This window comes from Anopheles gambiae, chromosome 2 (genome assembly GCF_943734735.2).
Source record: "Anopheles gambiae chromosome 2, idAnoGambNW_F1_1, whole genome shotgun sequence".
In the NCBI taxonomy this organism is placed as follows: Eukaryota; Metazoa; Arthropoda; class Insecta; order Diptera; family Culicidae; genus Anopheles; species Anopheles gambiae.
This window is the reverse complement of record NC_064601.1, coordinates 64693164-64709261: the sequence shown is the minus strand read 5'-3', so window position 1 is coordinate 64709261 and position 16098 is coordinate 64693164. Positions and strand designations below refer to the sequence as shown.

Genomic DNA, 16098 nt, shown 5'->3' with positions numbered 1-16098 from the left:
CGTCACATTTCCCAAATAATGTTTGTTGCCTCGCTCATATCTAATGCTGTGGATTCACATATCATTCTTTCATCCCTGCATTTCTATGTTCCAATTCGTTCCTTACACCCTCGTGCTCCTTTATTTGTTCCAAATCGACGCACTTCAGTTGGTTTAAATGACCCTTTATTACGTGCTGTGAGATTGTTTAATTCCTGCGCACACCTGTTTGACCATCACCTCTCCTTACCATCCTTCCGATCCATCCTCCGAGCAAATATTTAATAAGTTTAGTTAATAGGTATGTTGTTAAGAATTCAATTCAGACAGCAGTTATGTAAATAAATAAATAAATAAATAAAATAGGCCTCAGTTTCGGCGACCACCTCTTCATTGCAGCCAATTTTTTTCCCTGCGAGCATCCTTTTGAGGTCTGAGAACAAGAAAAAGTCGCTGGAGGCCAGATCTGGAGAATACGGTGGGTGGGGAAGCAATTCGAAGCCCAATTCATGAATTTTTGCCATCGTTCTCAATGATTTGAGGCACGGTGCGTTGTCTTGGTGGAACAACACTTTTTTCTTCTTCATATGGGGCCGTTTTCCCGCGATTTCGACCTTCAAACGCTCCAATAACGCCATATAATAGTCACTGTTGATGGTTTTTCCCTTCTCAAGATAAAAAAAAAAACTCCATGCTAATATGATAATATGATGATATTCCATGCTAATATTCCATGATAATTTCATCCCAAAAAACAGAGGCCATTACTTTGCCAGCGGACTTTTGAGTCTTTTCACGCTTCGGAGCCGGTTCACCGGTCGCTGTCCACTGAGCCGACTGTCGATTGGACTCAGGAGTGTAGTGATGGAGCCATGTTTCATCCATTATCACATATCGACGCAAAAACTCGGGTGTATTACGAGTTAACAGCTGCAAACACCGCTCAGAATCATCAACACGTTGGTGTTTTTGGTCAAATGTGAGCTCGCGCGGCACCCATTTTGCACAGAGCTTCCGCATATCCAAATATTGGTGAATGAAATGACCAACACGTTCCTTTGATATCTTTAAGGCCTCTGCTATCTCCATCAACTTCATTTTATGGTCATTCAAAATCATTTTGTGGATTTTTTTATGTTTTCGTCGGTAACCACCTCTTTCGGGCGTCCACTGCGTTCACCGTCCTCCGTGCTCATTTCACCACGCTTGAATTTTGCATACCAATCAATTATTGTTGACTTCCCTGGGGCAGAGTCCGGAAACTCATTATCAAGCCAAGTTTTTGCTTCCACTTTATTTTTTCCCTTCAGAAAACAGTATTTTATCAAAACACGAAATTCCTTTTTTTCCATTTTTTTCACAATAACAAAAGTTGCTTGACAAAAGACGTTCTGTCTCACAAACTAATGGACATACAGACGTCAAATTTTGACACGAATCATTTGAAGGTTGGTATTATATAAAAATAATATGCATTTAATACTAGCGGCGCCATCTATGTGTCAGACCGGGGACTTATCAGCCAACCTGTTATTTTCCATTCTCAATTTTGCGGCCCGCGATTAACTGAAAATTTGTACTAGCGGCCCTCTGATGAGATGAGTTTGACACTGCTGGTGTAGGTGATCGAAGATGCCGAAGATGTTTAAACTTAGAAAAAAATTAAAAGTTATATTTTAAGAAAAACTGTGCAAAACATGAATATTTTCCAAGGTATTCTTTCAATTTTAAGTTAGTGTAACTTCATTATCAAAAGATATTAAGTAAAAAAATACACAACTTACTCAGGAGACGATAAGTAACACGAGGGTTAAGTTCCAATTTTTAAGAATAAGCTCGGTTTTCGTACTCGAAAATGTCATCTGAAATGTTTTTTCTATGAATCAGTTTTACATCACTTGTGTGTATGTAGTTTGAAAGGTTCGAAAGAACTAATGTTGACTCACGGTCAAGGCGCATGCGTTTTAGTACATATTCTAGCCCATACCCAAGTGACATTTGTGGATTTGTGTGTCATTTATCTTGTAGAAAAAGCCAGGGTTATGTGTGTACAAATGTGTGAGTTTCTTCTATCGGTGAACCATGACGTACGTTTCAGTTTGTATTACATGAATTATTTTGTTTCCTTCATTTCGGTAATTGCTGAGAGGAGTGAATTTGTAATGAAATTATTGGTTTTTATTATGATAATAGCTACACGATCAAAACTAAGAGTCGGGTACATGACTAATCGGCGAAAAAAAGTTATAAGCAGACAAATCCACACCACACTCGATTCTAAACGGCTTGTTCTGAATTTACCTTACAACGAGAAATTTTGTGGCAACTTTCAGGCACCACCTTAATTAGGTTGAAATTTTGATTTCGCACTCGGAAATGTCACCTGGGTTACCAAGACGTGCCATGACGATTTGTTATTATTCGTGATGAAAAACTTTTAAAGAAGATTTTCATACATCTGCGCTATTTGTTTTTGGTGGCCGTGTTTTATATCAACTAGACAAACTATTTTATAGAATAATCATAGGACTCAAGTAATAAAGTTTTTAGTTTGAGTTGATTGAGCATGATATAGAGTGATGTAATTGATGAAGTAATTTGTTAAGAGCCGATATTTTAGTTATATGTTGATATAACCATGAGTACTTCTTCATACATCATTGGATCTACGCAAGGGGAAGGAGAAATATTCTATTCTACTTATGAACCAACCAATGAAGGTAGGAGACAATTTTATATACCCAATGTGGATGCTAGCTAAAAAATAGATATTTTTGGATTGCTTAGTATTTTTTACCACATTTAAAAATAGCGTATTATTGTAAATATTCTAAAATGTATTGTTTCTTTATTTCCATATCCTTGCCAATGTCTGTCTCGGTATGGCGTACAAATTGAAATGACAGAAATAATTGAATATGCTGTAAAAATCGGCATAGACCCAGAAAAAGAGACTAGCATAATATATCTTGCACGTCAAGGATTACTTCATCCACTACCAGATAACTGGAAGCCATGGTATGTGAAAAATAAAACTGTTATTTACCCTTTGGTCATAATTTGCATAATTTTAATACGACATAGTGGCAATATTGTTCGATCAATTTAGAAAAAAAAATCATTAGGAGCCTTTATATTTTCTGTTGGAGCAATGTAAACTAATGTAATACGGACTGTTATCTGTGTTGAAAGAGTTTCAAAATCTCCCACGGTTGATTTAGGACTTTATGCGAAACGAGTCAGTACTATGATAAGTTCGTATGGCTCTACCTTTTTGATTTATTTGATTTACTTTATATTGATTAAATAATGTTTATATAGGGGTGAATTACAAAACTGGCTTGATTATTGACTCACCAATTATATGAACACCAGGCTCATAGAACTTTTTGACAGCTCGTGCGTAAGGCCCTCATTACTTTCGGCATTGCGTTTGTGCCGGATTTTTGTGTTGTTGTACTTCCCTGATCGCTTGCAAACCCGGTGTCGAGTTATTGTGATCTTACTGTACTTGTGATACGCAGTGCAACGTTTTTCGTATACTTTCTACGCCAATGGTGTCTTGTGTTTGCTGCATCTGAGGTTTTCCTGCTCAACTTGGAAACCTGCATCGTATGATTCCATTTTTAACAGTGTTGGTGGATTCCTACGTGCGCCCTGCCTGTAACGGTAGACGAGTCTTATCAGTGTGTTGATTTCTGCAAAGCTACTTACCACATCTTACCATGCCTTGGTGTAGGTTCCATGCTTGAACTAATGCGTCGCAATTCTCGTGGATCTGCCCCAGCTGTACCCAGCGGCTCTGGACGGCTGCCAGAGGCCCCGGAGATCTAGGGGGATCCGTGCTACGCAGGGGGGGGGGGGGACTACGCTGAAAAGTAGCGAAAAGAGTAGCTCGTGAAGTAGCTTCTACTTCCCGTTTTACTTTGATTGCTTAGAGTCAGAAAAATGTAGAACATATGGGTTCCAGGAAATATAAAAAAAGAGTTCTCGAGCGTACCACACACACACACACGCGACGACTCACGCTTACGTTCTGTTCTACCGCCCCCTCCCCCCTCCGAATTCTCTATACAGTCATTATCCGATATACGCTATCGTACGGGACCGAGCGCAATAGCGTATCTCGAATTTTCGCGTATAGCGGATTCCTATGGAAAAATAGTTTACACTACTGGTTCGAGGGTTGAAAAATATCGCCACAGAGTTTTGCATTTAAGTTTTTTGTTATAAAACAGGTATCTTTTGCACAAATTTAAGGCAAAATGCATTGAGAACATTAAGGAAATTCAATAAGAGCATAAAATATTTCAATGAATTAAAATATTTGAAAAAAACACATGGAGCTGTCAAATTTAGAGGAATCGCGTACTGCGAATTCGCGTCTACGAGTATCGCATACTGCGGATATAATTGCTGTACTTTTATTTTGTCCCTCCCCCCCTTCCTCACTCGCCCCTTAGATCTATTTTTAGATCATCACTCCATCGACGGCGTGTCGATGTGACAATGTGTGTCGCGTGTGTGTTGTCGATTTCGTCAGAAAAACTTTTTCCTTTCACACCAAATCTCTGACTTGGAGTGTCGACGTTTCGATTGGACCATCGCGACTTCGATCAGTGCTCGCGGTTAAAACGACCTTTTGTATTGAGTTATGCGTAGCGTGGCATAGAGGAAGATGGAGAAAAACGATTATTTTGCTCCAGGTTTTCTACTTTTGTCCCACTGGGGCAGAGCGACTAACGGGAGAGGAAGAGAACCATGCTTGCGTTGCGGACAATCGCACAATCCCGTTACCTGTCCGGCGAGAAATTGGTTGTGCTTCGACTGCGGCAAGAGAGGTCACGTATACGTAAGTGTACACGAGGTCGGGGAATGCACTGTGTTGCGCCAACAGAAGAAATTGATGAGTCATCTATGAATAGTAAAATATGTGAGGTAGAAAATTAACACACGATAATAAGTCGATCGTCAAATTTACCACATTTTTTTATTGTAGCGGAGTCAGAGTAGAGTACGAGATAGACTGTGGAGCAGCCCCGAGAGTTATTCCAGAGAATGTTTACATGGAAAAATTCATTTCTGTAGAAATAAATTTCTGTGCTTTCATATTCTGTAGAAAGCGATAGTATCGAGGAAATAAAAGAAAAGTTCAAACGTGTGTTACAGGAGTCGGATACAAATAATGCCATTCAAGGATACACAGCTAATTTAGTGATAAGACCGGGAGCCAGTCCGATATTCCATAAAGATTATACCGTTCCATATGCATTGCTCGAACCAGTTTATTTATATTAGTGTTTTAGAGAATTTAGACATGCTAGTGAAAGATGGAATATTGATTCCGTGTAGGTCGTCACAATGGGCAAGTCCGGTAGTAGTCGTTAAAAAAATGGCTCGGTACGATTGTGTTTAGACGGTAAAGCTACCATTAATAGAATGCTATCCACTGATCACTATCCGTTACGGCGAATAGGTGATATTCTAGCTAAAATTGCAAATTGGAAATATTTTTGCAAGTTAGATTTGTCCGGAGCATATTTGCAGGTGAGGTTGTCCGAAACCTCTCAAGAAGTTTGTACAATTAACTCTCATAAAGGGCTATATTAGAATACGAGAATGCCATTTGGTATTAGTTCTGCTCCAGCTATATTCCAAAGTATCATAGATCAGATAATAATTAACACCACAGACATTTCTTATTTAGATGATATACTGGTTGAAGGAGAAATGGTAAAAAAATTGTAAGTCCAATCTATATGAGGTGTTAGAAAAATTTAACAAACATAATGTTAAATTGAACATGAATAAGTCTGAATTTATGTAAACAAGTATAGATTACTTATCAGCGGAAGGTATTAAACCTAATCAAGAGAAACTAAAAGCTATGGCAAACGTTGCTCCTCCTAAAACTATTGCAGAGCTTCAGGCATATCTAGGATTGCTCAATTATTACTACCGATGTTTACCAAATTTATCACACGAATTACACCTTTTATACATGTTATTAAGGAAAGAGTCAGAGTTTGTATGGGATGCGAAGTGTCAGAAAGCTTTTGAAAGGTCGAAACGTTTGCTGGTAAATAACAGGGTTTTGAAGCCTTAAGATTCAGAAGCCTTTAGTATTAGCAGTTAGACCTTACGGAGTATGTGCGGTTTTGTCACATACGGTGAATGGAGTGGAAAGGCCAGTCGCATTTGCCTCCGCGACACTCACAGAAGCACAGACAAATTATGCTCAAGTGCATAAAAAAGCCATTGCGGTGATGTTTGGCGTGGAAAAAATCCACATATATATCTTTGGTTATCATTTAAAGCTATTAACGGACAATAGCGGAGTAAAGGAAATTTTAAACCCTTGTAGTGGGACGTCGTCTATAGCAATTGAAAGATTAGAAAGATGGGCATTAAAATTAACTAATTATAATTACGAAATAGAACACAGACCGGGAAAAATGATGGCCCATGTAGATGCTATATCGTAACCTTGACACCCGAGCATCCAAAAATAGATGGTCTGAGTTTAGGTGTCAATATGATACAAGATAGCCATACATTCGAAACCCTGAATCAAAAAATTATACGTAACGATCGAATGGCATAATAAAACAGGATGGACCGAGTGCTGAAAGATTATATTGAAAAGGGACATATTAGAAAATTATTAATTGAAGAGCATAAACTTAAGCATCCTAGAAAGTGGACCTACCAATCTTTCCTGTATTTAACCCAAATAAACCAAATAAGGTTCGAGTAGTACGGGACGCAGCTGCAACAGTGAACGGAATTTCGCTTAATTCCATGTTATTGACTGGACTAGACCTTTTTTCACCTCTGCCGACTGTCCTAAGCTGGTTTAGAGAATATCGTGTTGCTGTTGCCGCTGACATACAAGAAATGTACCATCAGGTCATGAATAAAGAAGAGGTCTGATCTCATTAGCCAATAATTCCTATAGCGAACTGACCGGTCGCAAGTTGAGCCTGATGAATATGTGCTGCTGAGGATGACCTTTGGGTCAGCCTGTTCACCAACTTAAGCCCAATTTTTAAAGAATGTAAACGCGGACCGTTTCACTGCCCGCTATCCTCTAGCAGTCGAATGTATTAAGCGTCATCACTATGTTGACGATATGCTGATAATATTCATGATATGATATATGATTCATTTCACGACAAGACCCAGAGTCGGGTGCGAGCCAGCTGGAATTGATTCCGACCCGTTGGTGCAGCGGGTGCGCTAGGTCGGAGTCGGAAACCTACCTTTACTCGACCCGAGCCGAACTCGCTGCACCAACGGGTCGGAGTCGCTTATGCTTTCTCGCACCTACCGGAGTCGTTGCACCACTGTACCTACTTGTACAGTATCGCACAATAAGACAGGACCCTGGTGTTTTCAATGCACCGTGCACTTGTTTTACCATGTTACTTGTGTGTGTGTGTGTGTGTGTGTGTGTGTGTGTGTGTGTGTGTGTGCGTGTGTGTGTGTGTGTGTAGTAGTAGTAGTAGTAGTAGTAGTAGAAAGAGCTAAACAACGATGTTATTCATCACGTATAGAAGCAGAACGCAGGCAGAGCACGGGATTAGCCGTGTCCAAGTTTTTAACCAGCGCGTTCTTGACGGTCCAAGCAAGCAATGTTAGTAACAATGGGTCGAGGTAAACGTTGTACCGATTATCAGCGCCATATGAAAAAGCGAATGGCTGCTGCTGGCATTAAGCGCAAAACGATCGAGTTCGTAATGGAACGATCGCGCACTTTTGTCGCAAACGCGCTTCGGACATCCGAAATGTGTTTGGACAACCGAAACGCGCTTGGACAACCGAAACGCGCTTGGACAACCGAAACGCGCAAGTCAACCGGACGTCCTCAGAAGACCAAGGCGAAAGAAGACCGTAAAATTGTTAATAGATCGCAAAAACATTGATCGCGAGGGCGGTGGTCCTGCTTATTACATCAAAAACCTAACCCAAAACACAGAAAAACTACTAACAAATCTATCCGAAACGACATACTTGTGAAACAAACACACACACCAATACACATTCAAACATACATACACACACACATGCACACACACACACATTCACACACACATACACACACACACATACACACACATGCACACACACACAAACACATACAAACCACACATAAACCTGTCCCAACGGGTGCATGCTGCGTTGAAAAAACTAGGGTCCTATCATTCTGTCCAATACTGTACCTTTCGGGTCGACCCGCCCATCACTAATAGAGAGTGTAACCGAGGCCACGAAACTAGCACAAGATGTGAAATTTATTCACTCACAAGGAGGATTCAAGCTTCACAATTTTATGTCGAACTATGGCCAAGTACTAGATGACGTTGGTAGTAACAATAGTCGGGAACCTTGATCCAACAGCTTGTACCCAGAAGGTCTTGGAAATGTGGTGGATCTCAAATGAAGATACACCTGTGGACATAAAAATAGGATTTTTTTTTCTGACCGAAAGACATAGTTCTTTTCAGAATTATTTGGTAGCCCTGAAAAGAGCTGTTTAAGTGGTGGTTGGGAGGTGGTGTTGCGGTGTTCCACAGAGCGAAAACACATTCTAACGGTCAATGTGTTGACCATTATTTTCTTTCACTGCCTGGCAGCGAGTAGCCATCCCTCGGATGAGCTTTTGGCAGGTTTCTGGGGGTATGCGTTTCCACATTTCCTCGCAGCGTGCCCATAGCTCATCGGCTGAGGGTGCATGTTGGTTCTTGAGCTGGTCCTTAAGAATCGACCACAGATTTTCAATCGGGTTGAGGTCAGGACTCAACGCAGGCCACGGTAGAACTTGCACATCCTGGTTTGCCAAATAACACCTAACTGTTCGCGATGTGTGCTTTGAGTCGTTATCATGCTGAAAGATGTAATGCTCTTCGTCTCCGAATTTTTGTCGAGCGTATGGCAACATCTTACGACTAAGTATTTTTCTGTACCCTTCCGAGTTCAGTGTCCCGTTGATACGGAACAAAGGACCCGTGCCGTGCCAGTAGAAGCAACCCTACACCATTACGTGGCCGCCTCCGTGACTAAGGGTTTGTATCGTGTTTTTCGGATGATACGCCTGATTGGGTAGGCGCCAGACGTATTTAATGCCGTCCGAACCATCCAGATTGATTCTGGACTCATCCGAAAAAAATATTTTCATCCACCAAGTGGTTGCATTCCTACCTAACAGAACGCTCATACAAGATCAAGATAAACGATCATACATCTAGAGAGGTGCTCGGCTCCTCAGGGGTGCCTCAAGGTAGCAATTTGGGCCCGCTGCTCTTCATTCTTTATATAAACGATGTGGGGCAATTGCTAGCGGAACACCGTTGTCTCATGTTTGCCGATGACGTTAAGCTGTTCGCTCCTATCAACAAAACCAATGACTGCATCAATTTTCAACGCGCCATCAACCTGTTTAGCATATGGTGCCGTGATAATGCAATGGTGCTATGTTTCGAAAAATGTCGTGTTTTCTCTTTTTACCGTTCTCGGTCTTGCACACGATTCAACTACCAGATCGATAACATATCCGTTGAACGCACCGATACATTCCGCGACCTTGGGATCATTTTCGACACACGTTTAACATTTAACGATCACATAGATAATATAGTATCCATAGAGGGAACCAACTACTGGGTCGGATTATTCGATCAACGCAAAGTTTCCGTAATCCTATGACCATAAAAACCATCTACTGTGCCTACGTTCGATCAGTGTTAGAATATGGCAGTATTATTAGCGACCCCTGCGCCGAGCAATGGAGTAATCGAATCGAGGCCATCCCAAGAAAAGCGACTAGATATGCAGTAAGACTCTTACCATGGCGACAGGGCGATGTGTTACCGTCATACCATTCCCGGTGTCGGCTTTTAGGGATTCAGCCGTTGAAAAAGCGCCGTGAGAATGCTAAATGCCTTTTTATATCAGGATTACTCAACCACCATATTGATGCTCCTACTCTTTTAGCTACGATCGAATTTAACGCGCCATCTAGGAATCTACGTACACGTCAATTAATATCCGTCCCTCTTTATAGAACTCGTTTTTTCCAGTCTGATCCTATGTCAGCTATGTCAGCTATCAATAACTATGATTTATTTGATATCACACGAACATATCACAGAATGTTTTTAGAGATAGACTCAGGACACAACTTACGTAATAATCATATTTCAATATACATTTTCTATTCTTGTGCACCAGTTCTCCCATATCGATTTATGTACCTTGCATAGTCTATAAGCACTAATTTAACTAAATTCATGTAGGATCTTCAAGATCCCGATGGATTAATCTATAAACACATTAAACATATTAAACATACTAAACATAAAGGATGTATATGTTCTACAAGGGATCGTTATACCAACCAAACGGCAAGTACTGAGCACGCTTATGACAATCTACGACCCGTTAGACACGTTAGCACGCTTTCTACTGTTCCTCAAAGGCTTATTGCAAGAAGTTCCCTACGGACAACGAGCGGGTAATTTTTATCATGGTGTGCGTAAAAACCTAGAGTTAAGCCGATGGAAGATTTCCTAGGCTTAAAAAAGGGGGCGGGAACGGGTACCGCGGTTCTCTCCCGCTCCCATATAAAATACCCGGTGCGCTCTCTCAATGCTCGCGCCCATGCGCGAGCATCCTTTCGTGTGCTTGTGTTTGTTTCTTTCGTGTTGCGCTGTGTGCGTTTCTTTCGTTCAGCGATCGCTCACACTTGCTGCGTATTTTTTTGTTATGTAAAGCTAAACAAAAAAACAAACACGCGTAGATCTTTTTTTCATCACTTTATTGAAACATTTATATTTTAACTTTACACGATTTCACACATTTACGTAAGTTGATACACAATATTTGACTAAAATAAAATTGATCGCTCCATCGATGCAAACGTTGAAATGGTCGAATATCTGTGTAGATCCTTTTGTACATGTTGATTACTGTAAATAGGTACGAAATGAAGCTGCGCGATGTACATAACATGCATTACGAATCATTCGCGCAGCTTCATTTGAATTCGCACAACACTTGAACACTTGAACACTTTACAAAATCATAACATCAATCGTCCAGGACTTAGGCTGACGCACGTGCGGCCGCTCGCTGTCGATCCTTGAGCTGTACTGACGATTTCGTGTGGTAGCAAGAACGAGAGCACACAGAACTTTCGGTACAGCAGTGCAAGCGAGACACCGACATCAGCACAGCGCTGCGAGCAGATCAAACTGAGCGAGCTGGCCGAAAATGAACACACACATTTCCACATGTGTAACTGTGTTAGTGCCAAAACTGTGTCGAAACCAAAACGCGCTCTCGCCTCCGTGTATTTTACACCGATTCTCCGCTTAACTCTAGGTTTTTACACACACCATGATAAAATATCCCGCTCGTTGTTTGTAGGGTTTGGCGTTTTGGAATCGGGTGGGATGATCAAAAACCCAATTCTCTGCAAGACAAATGGAAGGAGTGGTTAAATTGCATACCTCATCTGCAATCTATTAAGATTCCGCGATGTTACCGCATATCCATCAGCTTAGCAACCTGCATGACACAGCTTCATATTTTTGTGGACGCCGGGAAAGACTGTTTCGCAGCTGTGGCATATTTCCGATTCGAATCACAAGATCAACGCGAAAAATTCGAGTAGCTCCGTTAAAATATACATCCATTCCCCGATCAGAGCTGCAAGCTGCAGTATTGAGAGTCAGACTAATGACAGCTATTCATGAATCACACCGGATAAAGATCTATAGACGCTTCCTGTGGACCGATTCAAAAGACGTTTTGTGTTGGCTTAACTCGAATCATCGAAATTATAGCGTCTACGTAACTCATCGAGTAGGCGAAATTTTAGAAAACTCGTCAGTAAACGAATGGCAGTGGGTGGTGACTAAAACCAACGTAGCCGACGAAGGTACAAAATGGTCCAACCTGAACCGACACTGCACGACCAGAATGTGGTTTAAAGGACCAGCGTTCCTACAGCAACCGGTAAACGAGTGACAAGTGCAAAGCTTCAAGCCTTCAACTACTGAGGAAGAATTACGCCAGACGGTTTCATATCATCGTGATTATCCCCAGTAATTATCTTTCATAGATTTTCTGATGGAAACGTCTGCATCGAGCCATCGCCTATATGTGGAGTAACATTGTAGCGCCTGCAATATAGGCAAAACGCGCACCTAATAATTATGACTAGCTAGATTTGAGCCGGTCTCGTAGTACAGTCGTCAACTCGTACGACTTAACAACATGCCCGTCATGGGTTCAATCCCCAAATAGACCGCGCCGCCATACGTAGGACTGACTATCCTGCTATGGGGGGGGGGAATCAATTAGTCACTGAAAGCCAAAGCCCACAAGTGGGTACAGGCAGGCCTTGACCGACATCGGTTGTTGAGCCAAAGAAGAAGAAGAAGAAGCTAGATTTTCATTATTAACATATACACTTACACACATACACATAACTAGATTTTAATTATTCACATATACACTTACACACATACAACTAGAATTAAGGTTACACGTAGGATAGAATAGAATAGCATAAGATAGGAAATAGGAAACGGTAAAATAGGCGATAATTATGATTAGCCAATCAGGAATAGGATTAAGGAATTTTGGCGCGTACGAGCGAATATAAATTAAAGATAGGTTGAGGTTAAGGGGCATTAAGAAAAGTCCGATCTAAGAGGAAACGCTGCCCGAGTACATACCGGAAAAAATAAAACTCCAAGTAAACCATACCAATTATCAAGTTCTACATTTTTTTATATCTCTACATGGCGACCGTGACAAGTGTGAAACTGTGATGCGAAAAAAAAACTTGCGTAAAAACGAAAGCTAATTCGCGAGTGCGGAATATTCCTTCCGGTCAGAAGAGTATACTACTGGTCGGCTCCGCATCAACGGCTCCGCTCCAACGGCTCCGCTCCAACGGCTCCGGAGACGGTTTTAACACAAAGGACAAAAATAACTTTTTCAATGAAGTTTCAATCGAGGAAATCCGTAAAAAGTGGAGTAGGTCATGTTTAAAAATGTTTATCAAAAAAAAATAGTTTTGAATATTGTTAAGAAAGACGAGACTAACGAATGCTACACAACGTCATGCATGTCAATACTGCAATCACATCGTGTGTTAGCTTCCACATGTGGGAGAATATATTACGTTTTTTTATTACGCTATCATACAATGATGTCTCTATTGAACCATTAGTCCGGAGTCGTTGGTCCGGAGCCGTTGATTCGTCGCCGGCTCCGGAACGGTGGGTACGAAGCCAGCTCCGCAGCCGGCTTCGCAACCGTTGGAATGGAGTTGTGATTGCAGAACCGTTAGTCCGGAGCTGGCTACGGAGCCGTTGGTGCGGAGCCGTGGGTGCGAAGCCGCCTCCAGAGCCGTCGGAGCAGAGCCGGCTCCGAAGCCGTTGGTGCGGAGCCGGCTCCGGAGCCGTTGATGCGGAGCCGGCTTCGGAGCCGTTGGTGCGCTCCGAAACGCCCATCACTAATACTGACACATCAACGCAGATGTTTAACGTGAAAGAGTGAGAGAGTGAAGACGACGGCGCAACGCTACAATCGTACGATAACCCGAACTATCGTTATTCAAACGAGGTGCAGTGATTAAGCATACAGGTTTCCTGAGAAATCACGAAAATTGCACAATAACTTCTGTCGTGTATCGTCAACGAACCAAGGTGCCGTGAAAGAGAGAGTGTGTCCTAGTTATGAAAAAAAGAAAACAGGAAAAATTATATGAATGCTAGCAAACACTCGGTGATAAAAACGCAGCGTTAGTTAACGGTATCGTGCGTAAAGTGATCTAAGTGCAGTGACCTCGATCAGACAAAATTATCGCACGTACGAGTGAGCCACATTTCGTACCATCGGCGATCAGCATCACAGTTTGAACCGGTATGACCTTTTGCGACAAGTGACCAAGTGTCGTTTGAACGAGAGAGATATAACGTTGTTGCGAGAAGTAAGAAGGAAGAACGGAGCAGACGATATCCAGGCGTTACAGCGTGCGGTGAAGGAGCGACGGTAAAGCAGTGAGCTGTGAAAGAGCGACCAGCGATTTGCAATGGATAGCGAGAAAGCGAGATAAGATACGAGAAAGCGGATAAAGCGAGATAAGGCTATACTGATTGATCGGGCAGCGGTAAACGGAGTAAGGATCAAGCGCAAAAAAGGATAAAGTAAGGTAGGCTACAATTAAATATTTTTTTGTAATTGCTTAGTTAAATTCTTTTTATGAAACGTACAATATTACCATTTTTCATTACAATATGCACATACTATTGGGAGTGTTACCATTGGTTTAAATAAATAAAATAAACAAAAATTTTTTTTTTATTATCTAGGTATCTGTAAAAAATAAAAACAAAAAAAATAGTAAGAATATCTTCTTGATCACATCTCATTCAATGCTCTTAAAAATAAATCAAAATATTCTAAGGCTTAAAAATATTGAAAAAAAATTATCGAGTGATAGAAAGTTACGCAGATGTTTGCTTGATCATTACAGTGGTTCCGCTAAATTTTGTTTTGATAAGATCAAGTAATACCTAGATTCTATTCAGGAAACTGAACCCGTTTTAGAGCTAAAACGAATTTTGAAGGAAGCCAGTGACATATATGCCAATAGCCAATCGCGCATACAATTTCATCAAACAAACAAAATTCAAGTTAAGTTTAAAACTTTAGCAAAACCAGCTATCATGTTCAACCGTTGGAATCAAAACAAATTGGAAACTTTCGATACCAAAACAGCCACCGCTTTGGTGCAAATATACGATGGCAATACAGATGGTTTGGAAAATGGTTTGGACTCTTCAAATTTACTAAAGGAGTTATGTCCAAAAAATCCACAAACGTTGGTAAAATTCCTAAAAACAAGATTAAAAGGAAAGGCGCGTTTAGGACTGTCGTCTAATATTGACGATTTTGACTCGTTAATAAATGATATACGGTTGAGATGTCAAGAAAAACTTAACCCAGATAAAATCAATTCAGGTCAATTCGGATCTGTTTCAGATGGATCGGAGAAGGTATTAAAAACGAAAGGAATATCATCGGTTCACAAATATTAGCCTTCAACAGAAACTACTATGACAATAAAAAATTGTTCGTAATAAATACCCGCCGAACACATACAATAGATTCCAGCCAAACACAAATAATAGATGGTTTTCCAATAGATCTCCCCTTGGTAACAATCAGGCAACTAGCAACATATACCAAAACCGAAGATATCCCAAAAACTTTTTCAGAAAACAATTTCCAAATACAAATACTCGTAGAGTCTACAATACACAATCTGCAGAAGAGGAACATTTTTTAGGGGTACCACAGTCGTTAGAAGAAATCATCCAACCTGATCAAAATTAGCGATAAACTTAAATGCTAATAACTTTATAAAAATTAAAGTAGAAATGGCTATGGGTGAAATAAGCATATTAATTATCGACACGGGAGCAGACGTGTCATTGCTCAAAGTTGATAAAATTAAACCAACACAGCAAGTCTACGCTCAAAATAGGACAACCCAACGAGAATAACAACCGAATCGGTATCAACATTAGCAACTACTAGCATTAATAAAACATTCGGAAATGCTTCTATTCACCACACTTTTTATAACATTCCGGCAGAAATAGATATCAAAGCGGATGGTATTTTGGGAAGAGATTTTTTCACCAAACACAGATGTGTTATAGATTACGAGCACTGACTTTTAAAGTTCAATTGTAACGGTGTTACAATCAGCCACCTTTTTGAAGATAGTATTAATGATGGTTTCATATTGCCTCTACGCAGTGAGGTTATTCGAAAGATAAATTTGCCCGACCTCGTTGAAGACTCTGTTGTCCTTGCGAGCGAAATATTACCAGGAGTATTTTATGGCAACTCTGTGGTATCAAAACAAAACCAATATGTAAAATTTGTAAACACCACTGAAATCAATGTGTAAATTGAAAAGGATTCATTAAAACCACATATTGACCCTCATAAAAATTATATACAGAACAATTTTAAATTTAAAAGCTCTGAAACCAATGAATCTAAAATAACAACATTATTGAGCAAAATCGA

The 16098-nt window shown here is 40.6% G+C and overlaps 1 protein-coding gene and 1 long non-coding RNA gene across 6 annotated transcripts in view; one reads left to right on the top strand and one right to left on the bottom strand.

The window, feature by feature from the left end:
• Positions 1-1988: 1988 nt before the first annotated feature.
• The window catches only part of LOC133392218 (uncharacterized protein MAL13P1.304), a 63645-nt gene continuing 49535 nt past the window's right edge, over positions 1989-16098 (top strand). For 3 of the 5 annotated variants that reach the window (XM_061651764.1, XM_061651768.1, XM_061651767.1), the window contains exons 1-2: positions 2026-2699; positions 2886-2997. In XM_061651764.1, the coding sequence (XP_061507748.1) occupies positions 2618-2699; positions 2886-2997 (194 nt within the window). In that variant the 5' untranslated portion in view covers positions 2026-2617. Of the gene's footprint in view, positions 2700-2885; positions 2998-16098 lie in introns of all 5 variants that reach the window. The other 2 variants (XM_061651765.1, XM_061651766.1) reach the window with 2 other exon arrangements.
• Positions 2427-4304, bottom strand: LOC133392227 (uncharacterized). The gene is made up of 2 exons (XR_009765550.1): positions 3704-4304; positions 2427-3640 (listed from the first exon to the last, which is right to left on the bottom strand). It is a non-coding gene; the product is annotated as an uncharacterized LOC133392227 (long non-coding RNA).